Source organism: Lucilia sericata, unplaced genomic scaffold, assembly GCF_015586225.1.
Source record: "Lucilia sericata isolate MDLA Ls3-8-SP2 unplaced genomic scaffold, ASM1558622v1 Contig001124F_arrow, whole genome shotgun sequence".
Classification (NCBI taxonomy): Eukaryota; Metazoa; Arthropoda; class Insecta; order Diptera; family Calliphoridae; genus Lucilia; species Lucilia sericata.
The window spans coordinates 127,501-143,945 of record NW_023995095.1 but is presented as its reverse complement, the minus strand read 5'-3'; the positions used below and the strand labels follow the sequence as shown (position 1 = coordinate 143,945).

The following is a 16,445-nucleotide window of genomic DNA, read 5'->3' as shown; positions in this document are numbered from 1 at the left end:
TATAATAAACTAGATATTTATTGTTTATTTCACATAACTAAACAAAAAAAAATAAAACAAAGTATTAATGATTTTTTCTATATTTTAACAAAATTTTGTTCTACATCACAAGCATACATATATTTGGCGAATGTGCCCCACGGGCAGTTCTGGGGTTTAGTTTAAATTTTTTTTCGGGTTTCAAATTATATTACCGAAAATATTATTATGTCTTATTATTCACTAAAAAAAAACTAAAAAGTTAGCACAAAAAATTCACACTGTAAAATATTTTCACAGCCCTTTGAAAAACAATTAATCACGTCTGCCTCCCATCATATGTAAAGTTAATCTTTCAAACTTTCAGGGATGATAAACGAAAATAAAATTTGATAATGCGATAAAATCGATTACTCGGTTTTCAAGTTATTCGCTTTGGCAGATGTGCCCCTATGGCGAATGATCCCCCCTTCTATCCTAATTAGAAGAAACAAAATTCATAATTACAAGTAATTGTAATGCTTCAATTACAATTACAAGTAATTGCCAAACCTTTAAATACAATTACAAGTAATTGTAATTGGCAAAACTTCAATTACAAATAATTGTAATTGACAAAACTTGGTTAAAGCTTGAATTACAAGTAATTGTAATTGGTAAAGCTTCAATTATGATTTCTTCAAAAGTAATTGTAGTTAAAAATGTAGTCATTACCCCCAGTTAGTAAGTAAGTAAGTTAGTTAGTGAGTTAGTTAGTTAGTAGTTAGTTAGTTATTAGTTAGTTAGTTAGTTAGTTAGTTAGTTAGTTAGTTAGTAGTTAGTTAGTTAGTTAGTTAGTTAGTTAGTTAGTTAGTTAGTTAGTAGTTAGTTAGTTAGTTAGTTAGTAGTTAGTTAGTTAGTTAGTTAGTTAGTTAGTTAGTTAGTTAGTTAGTTAGTTAGTTAGTTAGTTAGTTAGTTAGTTAGTTAGTAGTTAGTTAGTTAGTTAGTTAGTTAGTTAGTTAGTTAGTTAGTTAGTTAGTTAGTTAGTTAGTTAGTTAGTTAGTTAGTTAGTTAGTTAGTTAGTAGTTAGTTAGTTAGTTAGTTAGTTAGTTAGTAGTTAGTTAGTTAGTTAGTTAGTTAGTTAGTTAGTAGTTAGTTAGTTAGTTAGTTAGTTAGTTAGTTAGTTAGTTAGTTAGTTAGTTAGTTAGTAGTAGTTAGTTAGTTAGTTAGTTGTTAGTTAGTTAGTTAGTTAGTTAGTTAGTAGTTAGTTAGTTAGTTAGTTAGTTAGTTAGTTAGTTAGTTAGTTAGTTAGTTAGTAGTTAGTTAGTTAGTTAGTTAGTTAGTTAGTTAGTTAGTTAGTTAGTAGTTAGTTAGTAGTTAGTTAGTTAGTTAGTTAGTAGTTAGTTAGTTAGTTAGTTAGTTAGTTAGTTAGTTAGTTAGTTAGTTAGTTAGTTAGTTAGTTAGTTAGTTAGTAGTTAGTTAGTTAGTTAGTTAGTTAGTTAGTTAGTTAGTTAGTTAGTTAGTAGTTAGTTAGTTAGTTAGTTAGTAGTTAGTTAGTTAGTTAGTTAGTTAGTTAGTTAGTTAGTTAGTTAGTTGTAGTTAGTTAGTAGTTAGTTAGTTAGTTAGTTAGTTAGTTAGTTAGTTAGTTAGTTAGTTAGTTAGTTAGTAGTTAGTTAGTTCGTTAGTTAGTTAGTTAGTTAGTTAGTTAGTTAGTTAGTAGTTAGTTAGTTAGTTAGTTAGTTAGTTAGTTAGTTAGTTAGTTAGTTAGTTAGTTAGTTAGTTAGTTAGTTAGTTAGTTAGTTAGTTAGTTAGTTAGTTAGTTAGTTAGTAGTTAGTTAGTTAGTTAGTTAGTTAGTTAGTTAGTTAGTTAGTTAGTTAGTTAGTTAGTTAGTTAGTTAGTTAGTTAGTTAGTTAGTTAGTTAGTCGTTAGTTAGTTAGTTAGTTAGTAGTTAGTTAGTTAGTTAGTTAGTTAGTTAGTAGTAGTTAGTTAGTTAGTCGTTAGTTAGTAGTAGTAGTTAGTTAGTTAGTAGTTAGTTAGTTAGTTAGTTAGTAGTTAGTTAGTTAGTTAGTTAGTAGTTAGTTAGTTAGTTAGTTAGTTAGTTAGTTAGTTAGTTAGTTAGTTAGTTAGTTAGTTAGTTAGTTAGTTAGTTAGTTAGTTAGTTAGTTAGTTAGTTAGTTAGTTAGTTAGTTAGTTAGTTAGTTACTTATTTTATGATGATTTCCATGTGAATCTGTAGAAATATTTTGTTGGACAAGGTCTTCAAAAAATTACAAAATAATAAATATTACAAATACACTTTATAAACTTCAGTGTTTGGTATTATAGTGTCTGAGATACGAGTTAACCCATATTCTTGAACATACATATTCAAAACGTTTGTAACCGATGAACCGATTTTTCAGATATTTAATAGCAAACTTTTTGAAAGCACATCTACTTAAAATATTCAATATTACAATTCAGAAGGTATCTGGGACTTTCAGAAAAATGATTTCAGTATGCAGTATCTTAGGATAGACTGACAGATATCAATAGAACGACTTCTTTACACTCAAAAATAGAATGGAGTAATCTATAATCGAATTAAAGTTTCAGGAAATTTTGAAAATAATAAACATTAATCTAGAAATCGATTTTTCTTTCAGTGCAAGGATTTAGCATATAATCATTGATAAGCTTTAAGCTTCATTTAAAAATTAAGATGTTAATTCTCTTAAAAATCTCAAAAGTACTTATACACCTCTTATACTAAGGTATTTTTTCAAGTGTAGTTAAATAAATATTATTTTTCAAACCATTTGAACAACAAAATTTTGTGTAAACAAATATCTTATGCAATCCTATGTTTATTTATCAGGAAGTACTGTCTGTCTATCTGGCTATATTTATAAACAATTTATATTTATAGTTTAATTGTTGTTTTTGTCTTAAGTACAAAAGTAAACAATAATATCGGCAGCAACTACAATAATCGTCTGTCCCCACCTGTTATTGTTTTTCAAATATTTTCGATTTTAAATTCTATAATTTACATTCTGCACAGTACAAAAAAATGAATAAATATTAAAGAAAATATGTAAATAAATAAATTAATTAAATAAATATGCAAATATTATAATAATTACTACAACAAGTAGTCATATGAATAGTTAAATATATAAAAAAATTAAATTTATTATGAACCGTAAATACTAAAAGCAAAAAATAACAAATGATTCATAATGAATCAAACTTCTTGGGGTACGTGTACCTCTTTAAGTTGGTAGTCAGTTAAGTACTTTCAAATTTATTCACCATTTTATTTTCGGTCTGCAGACAAAGTCTAATTATTTTCTATTGGTATCAATACCCCTTTTGTGTCTGATAACGTTTTTTTTTTTGTTATTCTAAAAATTTATATTATCTATTACTATAATTTTGTAGAAAAATATAATCATTGCTATTTCTTTCTTTTTCAAACAATAGATAAAAATCATCATGGTTGTGGCTAATTTGTTTTCTTTAAAAATTTATAATATTTTTAAGTGGTTTCCAAAAATGTTCTTTCTTTCTTCTGAAATACAAATTCTAATTTATTTGTTTAAAATCAAGCAGGAAACATTAATAGCTTCTTGGTAAATAATGAATGGTACTTTCCAAATTATCAATGTCTGTTTATTTTTAAGAAAGCTTCTACATTTGTATATTATTGATTAGAAATAACTTTTTTGAAGCGTATTTTTTTTGAATTTTAAACAATAAAATGCATTTGTAAGAAAAAATTAGGTACACATTATGTTTTGTGACTCCTGTTAGTTAATTATTGTGAAAGCAGGATGTACATATATACATCAAATCCGAAGAAATACAGCTAGGCCTCTATCGGCCTGCTGTGCACTCCTTAGTGCCTCAGGTAGGAATCGAACCTCCGGTCTACCAGACTAGTACACTAACTGCAAACCTAGCGGAGGCCAATAGTTAGTTACTACACATTAAGTTTTGTAATTTCTATAAGTTAGTTAGTTAGTTAGTTAGTCAGTTAGTCAGTTAGTCAGTAGTCAGTTAGTCAGTTAGTCAGTTAGTCAGTTAGTTAGTTAGTCAGTTAGCTAGTTAGTTAGTTAGTTAGTTAATTAGTTTGTTAGTTAGTTAGTTAGTTTGTTTGTTTGTTTGTTAGTTAGTAGTTCGTTAGTTAGTTAGTTAGTTAGTTAGTTAGTTAGTTAGTTAGTTAGTAGTTAGTTAGTTAGTTAGTTAGTTAGTTAGTTAGTTAGTTAGTTAGTTAGTTAGTTAGTTAGTTAGTTAGTTAGTTAGTTAGTTAGTAGTAGTTAGTTAGTTAGTAGTTAGTTAGTTAGTTAGTTAGTTAGTTAGTTAGTTAGTTAGTTAGTTAGTTAGTTAGTTAGGTTAGTTAGTTAGTTAGTAGTTAGTTAGTTAGTTAGTTAGTTAGTTAGTTAGTAGTTAGTTAGTTAGTAGTTAGTAGTTAGTTAGTTAGTTAGTTAGTTAGTTAGTTAGTTAGTTAGTTAGTTAGTTAGTTAGTTAGTTAGTTAGTAGTTAGTTAGTTAGTTAGTTAGTTAGTTAGTTAGTTAGTTAGTTAGTTAGTAGTTAGTTAGTTAGTTAGTTAGTTAGTTAGTTAGTTAGTAGTTAGTTAGTTAGTTAGTAGTTAGTTAGTTAGTTAGTTAGTTAGTTAGTTAGTTAGTTAGTTAGTTAGTTAGTTAGTTAGTTAGTTAGTTAGTTAGTTAGTTAGTTAGTTAGTTAGTTAGTTAGTTAGTTAGTTAGTTAGTTAGTTAGTAGTTAGTTAGTTAGTTAGTTAGTTAGTTAGTTAGTTAGTTAGTTAGTTAGTTAGTTAGTTAGTTAGTTAGTTAGTTAGTTAGTTAGTAGTTAGTTAGTTAGTTAGTTAGTTAGTAGTTAGTTAGTTAGTTAGTAGTTAGTTAGTTAGTAGTTAGTTAGTTAGTTAGTTAGTTAGTTAGTTAGTTAGTTAGTAGTTAGTTAGTTAGTTAGTTAGTTAGTTAGTAGTTAGTTAGTTAGTTAGTTAGTTAGTTAGTTAGTTAGTAGTTAGTTAGTTAGTTAGTTAGTTAGTTAGTTCGTTAGTTAGTTAGTTAGTTAGTTAGTTAGTTAGTTATGTAGTTAGTTAGTTAGTTATGTTAGTTAGTTAGTTGTTAGTTAGTTAGTTAGTTTAGTTAGTTAGTTAGTTAGTTAGTTAGTTAGTTAGTTAGTTAGGTTAGTTAGTTAGTTAGTTAGTTAGTTAGTTAGTTAGTTAGTCTAGTTAGTTAGTTAGTTAGTTAGTTAGTTAGTTAGTTAGTTAGTAGTTAGTTAGTTAGTTAGTTAGTTAGTTAGTTAGGTTAGTAGTTAGTTAGTTAGTTAGTTAGTTAGTTAGTTAGTTAGTTAGTTAGTTAGTTAGTTAGTTAGTTTAGTTAGTTAGTTAGTTAGTTAGTTAGTTAGTTAGTTAGTTAGTTAGTTAGTTAGTTAGTTAGTTAGTTAGTTAGTTAGTTAGTTAGTTAGTTAGTTAGTTAGTTAGTTAGTTAGTTTCCTCGTTCACCTCGTTCTCATCATCTCTATGATCTCCTAGTCATCGATATTCAGCTTTTGAAAAACATTTCACATTTATCCACGTTTTATAAGTGAATACCCCTAATGAATCTTACTTTCTGAATTAAGAACATCACTGTACAACAAATTGTCTTCACACAAACTGGCACTCATGCGAAGCAATTTCATTCATAACAACTTCAGCTAAAAGAAAATCAACACAAGTGGCAAGTGAAATGAAAAGTGAAAAAGCAAAAAGCTGGAAAACAAAACAAAAACACTTGGTTTCCCCCAATGAATGAAGGAATAAACGAAAAACTGACCAACACATTTTTACACATTCGTGGCGGTGTTTCACTTAGTGTTTATTTAATAACGAAGGTCTAGAGTAAAATTTTGTAATATTGTGTTTTTCGGGCCAAGTTAACACGTAAAGTGAATTTTCTTTTACTTAATAAACCATAAACTATCTGTTAGATATATAAACACACACACGCACACATCTAACTTAGCTAGACTTGGGTAAGAAAATTGTTGCTTGTTGTTTTTGCTAAAGCTTTGCTGGTAGGTAGATATCAAGTGTATAAGCCAAGTTTGTGTTAAAGCTAAGGCTTTAAACATTAAGCTTAAGCCATACAAATACAAATAAAATACAAAAACAATAAAGAAAAACAAAAACAGCATAATTTTTTTTGCTTTTGTTTTTTTAAATTGTTTTTGCTGGTTTTTTGTATTTAGAGTCAAGAAGGCTTTTCGTGGTATCTTAACGTTCACAAAAGTTGCTTACGCTCATGAGAGCGGACGTGTAAACGCGGTTAAAAACCAAAAAAAAAACGTTTTCTTCTATTAACTGTTTTTTTCAATTACTTACGTTTTCCTTCTACTTAAACTTACAAAATTCCAAAAAATAAAAATACAAAGTAATAAAAAAATATATACGTTACAGTTAAAACAAAATTTGGCAATAATTTTGGTGGTTAAATAAAACAAAAACAAAAGCAAAATTGTTAAAAAAATACAAAAATCAATTAAAAATATTTATAAAAAAATTTAAAAAAAAAAATCAAATAAAAAGAGTTTTTAAAATATTTTTAAAAAGTAAAGTTTAACAAAAATAAATTTAAAAATGCTGGAAGAAAATAACAATGGTCATGTCGCTAATGGTCATTTACCAAATTCAAAGGTGCCTACGACCACCACAACAACAACAACATCAGCCGAAGCTGATATGGCTCAGTCAACTTTGGTAACAAAGTTTATGACTTGGATTGATCCATTTGTTGATTTCTCGTGGTTTATCATTTGCTCCATTGGTTTCATATTTCAGGTGGGTGGATTTATTTCTTTCTCTCTTTTTTTTTGTATTTCTATTATTTCTTGTTTTTATAAGATTTTATATGTTAAGGTTGGAATTTCATCAAATGCAATAAAAAAAAATAAATAATTTAAACATTTATAATTTTATTAACAAGTCTTGCTGTTAGCTTGTGTTTATTGTAAGTTTTTTTAATTTCTTTTGCTTTTAAAAATGTGTTTATCTTTTTTTGTTTTAATTCGTTTAAAGTTTTAACTTTTTTTTAATGTTTTTTACTTTAAGTCATTAGAAATATAAAACAATATTAAGAAACACGTGATAAATTGTTATCTTTTTTTTTTTTTTTTGTAACTTTAAGGTCAATATGGGTAAAAAAAAATTCCATCAAATAAGTTTAATATTTTTGAAATTTTAGCTGTGTTATAGTAAGAAAGGACGGACAATGTTTAATACTAAACATTTTGGAATGTCTTTTCCATTTTTGGAAAATTTTTGGAAATATTCACTATAAAAATTTTTTCCATTTTTTTCACTAGCTCCTGCCTTTAAGGTCCTTTTGCGATTTCAGCCGTTAGGCAAACTCCAGTTACTTTTGAACACTCGTTTTATTAGGATTAGAACTGGACTCTTCGAATGTTCCATCGTTATCTATAGAAATTTAATTTGGAGTGAAACTTTTCTATAAAAAGAAAGAAAATTTTCTATAGAATAGAGTTTAAATCGAAAATTTTCTATAGAATGAACATTTTGATCGAAAATTTTCCATAAGAAATAATTTTTGATCAAAAGTTTTCTATAGAAAATAAATTTTTATTGAAATTTTTCTCTAGAAAAGAAATTTTGATTGAGAATTTTCTATAGAAAAGAGATTTTGATCGAAATTTTTCTATAGAAAGAAAATTTGTTTGGACATTTTCGAAAATTTTCTATAGAAAAAAATATGTTGTTGAAACATTTTTTATATAAAGAAAGAATTATTTGATAAAAAATTGTCTATAGAAAAAAATTTTAATAGAACATTTTTTTATAGAAAATAAATTTTGATTGAAAATTTTCTATAGAAAAGAGAATTTAATCGAAAATTTTCTATAGAAAAGAGATTTTGATTGAAAATTTTCTATAGAAAGAAAATTTATTTGAACATTTTCCAAGCTCTTCTATAGAAAGATAATTTTGAATAAAAATTTTCTATAGAAAGAAAATTTCGATCTAAAATTTTCTATATAAGAACAATCTGATCAAAAATTTTCTATAGATAAGAAATCTTGATAAAAAATTTTTTATATAAAAAAATCAAATCGAAAATTTTCTATAGAAAATCAATTTTTATTGAAAATTTTCTAAGAAAAAGAAAATTTATCGAAATTTCTATAGAAAGAAAATTTGTTTGAACATTTTTTATAGAAAAGAAATATTGATCGAAAATTTTCTATAGAAAGAACATTTCAATCGAAAATTTATTACAGAAGAAAAAATTGAATATTTTCTATAGGAAAAAAATTTTGATCTAAAATTTTCTATAGAAAGAACATTTGAATCGAAAATTTTCTATAGAAAAGTAATTTTGATTGAATATTTTCAATAGAAAAGAAATTTTGATCTAAAATTTTATATAGAAAGATAATTTTTAAAGAACATTTTCTATAGAAAGAATATTTTGTGTGAAAATTTTCTATAGAAAAGAAATCTTGATCGAAAATTTCCTATAGAAAGAATATTTAGATCAAAAATATTCAATAGAAAATAAAGTTTGATCAAAAATTTTCTATTGAAAGAAAATTTTCTATAGAAGATAATTGGTTTGAACATCTTTTATAGAAAAAAATTATATAAAATTTTGTTTAAAAAATATCTATAGAAATAAAAATTTGATTTGACATTTTTTATAGAATGAAAATTTTCTATAGAAAAGATATTTTGATCAAAAATATACTATAGAAAGGAAATTTTGATAGAAAGAACCCTTTTTTTGGAATATTTCTTAATAAAAAAGAATACTTTTGTACACAATTTTCTATAGAAAGTAAATGTCATCAAAATTGTTGTACAGAAAATTTTTTCATAGACATTTTATAGAAAAAAATTTAAACGAATTTTATTTCTATAAAAGAATTTTATTGAAAAATTTCTATTAAAAAAAAATTCAATAGAAATGAATTATTGATGAAAACTTTTCTAAAGAAAGAATTGACTGAAAATTTTATAAAAAAAAATACATTTTTATGAAAAATTTTTAATCATATAGAAAATTTTCTATAGAAAGAATCTTTTGATTGAAAATTTCCTATACAAAGGACATTTTTTTTAATTTCTATAAAATGAAAAAAATTTGCTCAAAACCTTGTATAGAATAAAATTTAATCAAAATTTTTCTTTAAAAATAATAATTTTTTGGGAAATTTTCTATGTAAACAAAAATTTTGTAAAATTTTTTTCTAAGAGAAATAGTTTTAGAAAATTTTTATAACCTACACCACTTTAGTGGGGAGGGTATATTGAATTTGTGCTTATGTTAGTAACGCATAGAATAAATGGTCATGTATACACCTTTAATTATACCAATCGACTCAGAATCAGTTTATGAGTCGATTAAGCCATGTCCGTCCGTACGTCTGTCTGTCCATGTAAACTTTGTAATCAAACTACAGGTTGTAATTTTAAAGATAAAAATTTGTTTTCAAATCGAAATTGAATTTAAATCGGATCTAAAAAATGAAATTTGTCTACAATTCTTGAAATTTGTTTTAAAATTTTGAAAAAAAAAAATCTGAAAATTTCAATATTTTATAAATGAAATTTATCAAAACTTGTCTAACAATTCTGAAAATTTGTTTTTAAAGTTTTCAAAAAAAAATTCTGAAAATTTAAATTAAAAGAAAATTTAAATTAAAGAAGAGTTATTGAAGATTTGGATCCCGAAGATATCTGAGATCTTCTAAAAACTGATTTCAACAAACAGACGGACAGACAGACAGACAGACAGACAGACATGGCTTAATCGACCCCCGCTCGCTATCTATAAGGATTCAGAATATATATACTTTATAGAACATTTTGGAAATTACAAACGGAATGACAAACTTATATATACCCTTCTCACGAAGGTGAAGGGCATAAAAATATTTTAAATATTAATTAAAAAAAATTTATCAAATGTGTTCAAAAACTACAAATTCCGTCGGTAGATTAGTTGGTGACGTTCTAATCAGTCAGTTCGGAGATCATACATAGCAATCGATCTCAACAGAGATTCTAGTAATGTAGAACACTACGCCTCGGCTAGTGGCGTAGGATCTGGATCTTTGGATCTGCTATAACATACATCCTCTTTTCAAACTAATAAACTACTATTATAATAGAATTTTTAAAGTTTTTTTTTTTTGAAAAATTAAATTTGTTAAGAAAATTTTCTAAAAATTTGAAAAAAAAATTTTCAAAATAATAAAATTAATGAAAAAAAAATTTTAAAATTTGAAATTTCCAAAAAATAAATTTAAATTAAAAAAAGTTTGAAAATCAAAATGTTGAATGTTCAAAAACTTCAAATGCCTTCTGTAGATTAGTTAGTGGTGTTGTACTTAGTTAGTCCGAAGATCTTACTTTCGATTCGATGCCACCAGAGATTCTAGTAAAGTAGAGCACTACGGCTTGGTTAGTGGCGTAGTAGGATATAGATCTTTGGATCTGTTATAACATACATCCTGTTTTCAACTAATAAACTACTATTATAGTAGAATTTTTATCGATTTTTCGAATGAAATTTGTTAAGAAAATTTTCTAAAAATTTTAAAAAAATAATAAAAAATAAAAAAATAATAAAAAAAAAAATAATAAAAATAAAAAAATAATAAAATTAATGAAAAAAACTTCTCAAAATTTGAAATTTACAAAAAAAAATTTAAATTAAAAAAAGTTTGAAAATCAAAATGTTGAATGTTCAAAACTTCAAAATGCCTTCTGTAGATTAGTTGGTGGTTTTGTAATCAGTTAGTCCGAAGATCTTACTTTCGATTCCAACAGATATGTTGGTTAAGGAGAACATTACCGGCTAGTGGCCCTAGGATCTGGATCTTTGGATGTGATGTTATATACATCATCCTTTAAAACTAATAACAAATTTTTAACGAAATTTGTTAAGAAAATTTTCTAAAAATTTAGTCCAAATAATAAAAAAAATTTCTGTTTCTTTTATGATCGAAACTAATAGTTTTGTAGTTTTAAAACCTCCTCCTTAGTTTTTGCGGAAGCATTAATGCTTAAAGAGCTACGTGACTAAAAGTATTATTTTTCAAATATTTAAATAAAGACATAATTAACTGTGAAAAGATAAAATACTAGATATTATTATTAATTTATACATATAATAAATTTTACATTAGTAATAAAATAAATTAAATTATTTAAATATTTTTTCTGGTAAAAATTTAGTTTCCGCCAAAACATGTGAGTTCTTAGACAAAGATTTATATATAAGAAATTTTTTTTAGATTTTTAAAATTTTTGCATAAAAAAGAAACTTGATTTATTTTTTCTTTAGCATAAATTTAAATTCATTCATTTAAAAAAATTATTTTAATCTTTGTGCAGAACATTAATTTTATTTAACTGGTATTTAAATATAGAAATAACAATATTTAGATAAAACTAAAATTTGTTTAGTGTGAATTTTTGGTGTTTGTTAAATATAATTTATGTTTTTTTTGTTTTATTGTTGTTATTTTTGCTATTTGCTTATAGTTTGTTTAGAATTTTTGTTTTTATTATGATTATTATTTTTGTTTTAGTTTCTTTTGATTAATCAAAACCAAAAAAAAAAAAAACTAAAAATTAACGGAACTAAATGTTATTTTAAAATTAATTATCACACTTGCTTCCTTCTTGTTGTTTTTATATTTTTCCTTAGATTTCTTTGAAAATATGCTAATTTATTTATTCTTAATAATAAAAAATATGTTTATAACACTATATATGACTTAATTTTTTTTTAAATCTTAAGCCTTGACTCCTGCTGTTTAATATCAAATATCAACTTCTTTTAGAAATTAGTCACCAAAAGTAAACATTTTTTTAACTTCTCATTAGTTAATTATATATTTTATTCATTTTTTTCTGCTGTTTAACATAAATAATTTACATTATTTTTATTTTGAAAGAAATTCTTAACGCGAAAACAAAAGACTTAAGAACGCAACTCGTTTTTATTTCGTTCTTGTTGTTTTGGTTTTTTGTGATTCGTGTTCTTTGTTTCTTTGTTTTAACTTTGTTTTTGGCGTTTTTTAATTAAATTCACCCTCAAATCCATTAGAATTTGTTTCTTTTTTTAATTCTTGGAAATTTGTTGTGTTTATACCCTACACCCCGATAGTGGGGAGGAGGGTATTATGCGTTTGTGCTGATGTTTGTAACAAACAAAAATATTGGTCCTACAATCACTTTCTGAGTCGTTTTAGCTTTGTACGTGTGTCTGTCTTTCTGTCTGTCTATCTATCTGTCTGTCTGTCTGTCTGTCTGTCTGTCCGTCTGTCTGTCTGTCTGTCTGTCTGTCTGTCTGTCTGTCTGTCCGTCTGTCTGTCTGTCTGTCCGTCCGTCTGTCTGTCTGTCTGTCTGTCTGTCTGTCTGTCTGTCTGTGTGTCTGTCTGTCTGTCTGTCTGTCTGTCTGTCCGTCTGTCCGTCTGTCTGTCTGTCTGTCTGTCCGTCTGTCTGTGTGTTCATGTAAACCTTGTGCGCACGCTAGAGGTCGAAATTGTCAAGATAATTTTATGAAATTTGGTACATACTCTCTTTAAATCCAAGCACGCTATTGAAAATAGTTGAAATCGGTCCATTATTTCGCCTAGCTCCCATACAACCGTACCTCATAAAAAGGGCTTTTGGATTTATAATTATGTTAAATGTTGTAGAATCTATACAAAAATAAGCAAATCTTGGTTTTATATACACGAAATTGTTCTTTGGACTTTGGCCTACAAAACCATGTTTATTCTGTTTACTTATTATACTCTAAGACGCAACAGCCAAGTCCGTCCATCTGTTATTATCTGCGACTAATATGCTTGCAATAATTTGAATTTGAATATTTTTAATAATAATTTTTTTTAACATCTTAAAACTAGGTTGAAATTGTAAAAACTATCTAACCCACTTTTAATGTAATAATAATTCATTAATAAAGAAGGTCAAGGAATTTGTTGGTGACAAACTTGCTTAAAAAAAAACAAACATAATTTAATTATAAACATAATTTCAAAACAAGTTACTCTAAATAAATGTAATATTTTATTAACTAAAATAATTTGTTAATAATGGGTTGCAGCCTTAAATAAAAAAGTAGGTATAAAATCTCAAAAATTCCCTTTTATTATACATACAAAAAAAAAAAAAAACACCGTTAATCTTTTAATTTATTTTCCTCTTCAACATCTGCCATATATTTTATAATTGTTTTTCTTTGGATTTATATTTTTATACGTTTCTTTTTGTTTAAGCGTTTTTTTATTTTATTTTAAATTATGTTTTATTTTTGTCCCTACCCTCGGGTAGTGTTTTAGTATAAATATCTTATAATTCATTTTAAATTTCGTGAGCTTGGTGTTTAAGTAAAAATATATACATTTGTAACGCCTTAAGGTTGTTGATACAGAGAATAACATTTATTCATTGTTTTTTGTATACCTTTCAACTTCGTGGGAAGGGTACATATAAGTTTGTTATTCCACTTGTAATTTTTGTAATATAATTTTCCCAACATTTGAAGTATATATGTATTCCCCGAGTCCTTATAGATAGCGGGGTCGATCTGTCCGTCTTTCCGTCTGTCCATATGTCCGTCTGTCTGTCCGTCTATCCGTCTGTCCATGTGTCCGTCTGTCTGTCCGTTAGTGAGTCTCTCTGCTGTCTGTCTGTCCGTCCATGTTTATGAATGTCGATGAGCTTTACGTGAACATCTGTCATGTTGGTCTTATTTCACGGTGGCTTTCGTGACGACTTACAAACGCTCCTTTGTGTGTCTTACACGCGGATGGCAATTTTTGTACATGGTTCTGCCTGTCCATAAACAATCACTTTGCTCAAGTACTCGAGCTATCTAATCTATGACCATTGCTGCTCCGTTGTTTAACTTCCGAGATGTAAAAACATCACTGCCCTTTTACAATCATACAGATGGAATGGCTTCTGTTAAGTCGGCAACAGCATCTAGAGATGTAATCGGTAGTCGGAAACATGAATCCATTAAATAAGCCGAAGACTTTAATCTTAATCACAGAAAACACTTTGGATCCCATGTCAATCATTCCAAGGAAAGCCCGAGGATACATTTGATCATCACTAGTTTATAGTCCCGCCAGACTAGAGGTACTGGTAGCACCTTTATACCCCGGGATTGCAATCACAGCAAGATGGAGTCTTTCATCAAGGAAATATGCCCCGGGGGGAGTGTGGGAAGGGTATTAATGTCGAAGTGCTTTACGTGAACACCTGCCGTGTTGGCCCATTTCACGGTGGACTTTTTCAACCACTGGGTGAGCTTTTGTCTGTCTGTCCGTCCGTCAGTCAGGTCTCTCTGTCTGTATCGTATTGTATAAGATACCTTTCATCCATGACCATTCAACCATGCACACTTCTCATTAATCCGACACACTCATAAGAGAACAACATCTGACACACTCACTCTAGGTAAGATCTAACCAACCAACTCATTTCCAACGTTAACTCCTCTGTGGGGTATCTGTTGACATTCGGCAACAGCACCGAACTTATCCCGAATTATAGATTTTTACCGTGCATCCGGCCGACCCTTTCTCTTCCCGCGAATTTGGGTTCAAACCACAGCTACTAGTTAGTCAAATCATTCCAAGAAAAGGCCTAGGACACATTTGATCATCACCAGATACTGGTAGCACCTCTATACCCGGGATTGCAATACACGAAGATGGGGTCTTTCATCAAGGAAACATGCCCCGGTTGGTCCATGTGTGTGTTGAAACCAGTTTTCAGAAGATATCTGCAAGATATGAATCTTCAATAATTCTATCAAACATTACTTTCGAAAAGATCAAATCAAGATCAAATCGATCCATAAATAATGGAAATATAAGCAAAAAATCGAAACAACATCTGAAAATTTTATCAAAAAATTAAAATGTTTGCGACTTTCTGGTACTTTTTCGTTACTTAATTGGTACTTTTTGGGTTTTCAGAATTATTAAGTCTAGAAACATAGAAGCACACATATAGGATCCTGATGGAATGAACATTTAAAAGACAAAAACTCTTTTGGTACTTTTTTGTTCTTCAACTGGTACTTTTTGAATATTTGAATATTTAACCTAAAAATATAGAATTAAACACGCAGCATACTGATTGAACGAAAATCTATAAAGAGGACTTACTGGTACTTTTTCACTTGGTACTTTTTGGGTTTTTCTGCAATATTGAACTTCTTCTAGAAACCTTCTTCTGCAATATTGAACCTTCTTCTAGATTTTACAAAAATCGTCCTAGATTTGATACTATCTCCAGAAAATCCAATTATCTTAAATATACATATCTGAGTTAAAGTAAAATTCAACATGCTTTATTTATATACCTATAACTAGTGCAGGGTATCATATTGTCAACCATGCTTAACTATACTTTCAAGCTTGTTATACCCTACACTACTTCAGTGGGGAGGGTATATTGGATTTGTGCTGATGTTTATGAAGCTCAATAATATTGGTCCTATACCCACATTAAAGTATACTTATTGGCTTAGAATCATTTTCTGAGTCGATTTAGCTCTGTCCATCCATCCGTCTGTCTGTCCGTCCGTCTGTCTGTATGTCCGTTTGTCTGTCTGTCTGTTTGTCTGTCCGTCCGTCTGTCTGTCTGTCTGTCTGTCTGTCTGTCTGTCTGTCTGTCTGTCTGTCTGTCTGCCTGTCTGTCTTCCTGTCTGTCTGTCTATCTATCTGTCTGTCCATGTAATGTTGTAATCTGTTTAGGGTATTATAAGGTCGGCCTCGCCCGACTATAACCTTTTACTTGTTTTTTTCATTTGTGTTTTTGAAAAAGTTATTAAGACCCTTAACATTTCTGTTAAACACTTTGGTATTTCAATTATTTTTGTAATATTTTTTTAAATTTCCTTTAATGACAAAGTACCATAATACTTTATTTATATTTAATTAACTAAAGTATAGTAATAGTATTTCGTATCGTAATTTAATAACATATAACAATAACAAACTGTCAAATTTTACTTAAATTGCTTTTAGTTTTTTTCCTAAAGAATTGCTTATTTCTTGAAATTTTGTGCTTCAATAGTTTGGCTGCCAGCAGCAGCAGCAGTTCATCGAGTACAATCACTGACCTTCCTTAACCTGTTGTTAAGTATCACAGGTTTCTGTTTCTTATAGCAATTTTTTTCCATCAGTATTATTTTATGCATTTGTATCTTTTGTTTTTAATTTTTTATTTTTTCTTTACTATTGTTGTTAATTTTATTTTGCTTTTATTTTTTTATTATTATGCTGTATCTGTGTGTGTTTTGTTTTTCGTTAAAGTTACCTTTAAATAACATCTTAATGTCAATATTTTTTAACTTAAAACTGATAAAAAAAACGTTTGTGGAGTTGATTTATAACATGTGCAAGTTTAACCGATAATTTAGTTATGAAGTTGTAATTGAGTAGT

At 27.3% G+C, this 16,445-nt stretch overlaps 1 protein-coding gene across 1 annotated transcript in view; it reads left to right on the top strand.

Annotated features, from left to right (window-relative positions):
* Positions 1-6,558: 6,558 nt before the first annotated feature.
* Positions 6,559-16,445, top strand: part of LOC119610133 (estradiol 17-beta-dehydrogenase 11) — a 42,117-nt gene continuing 32,230 nt past the window's right edge. Inside the window, 1 exon segment of the mRNA XM_037965234.1 lies at positions 6,559-6,785. Coding sequence (XP_037821162.1) covers positions 6,585-6,785 — 201 coding nt within the window. The 5' untranslated portion in view covers positions 6,559-6,584.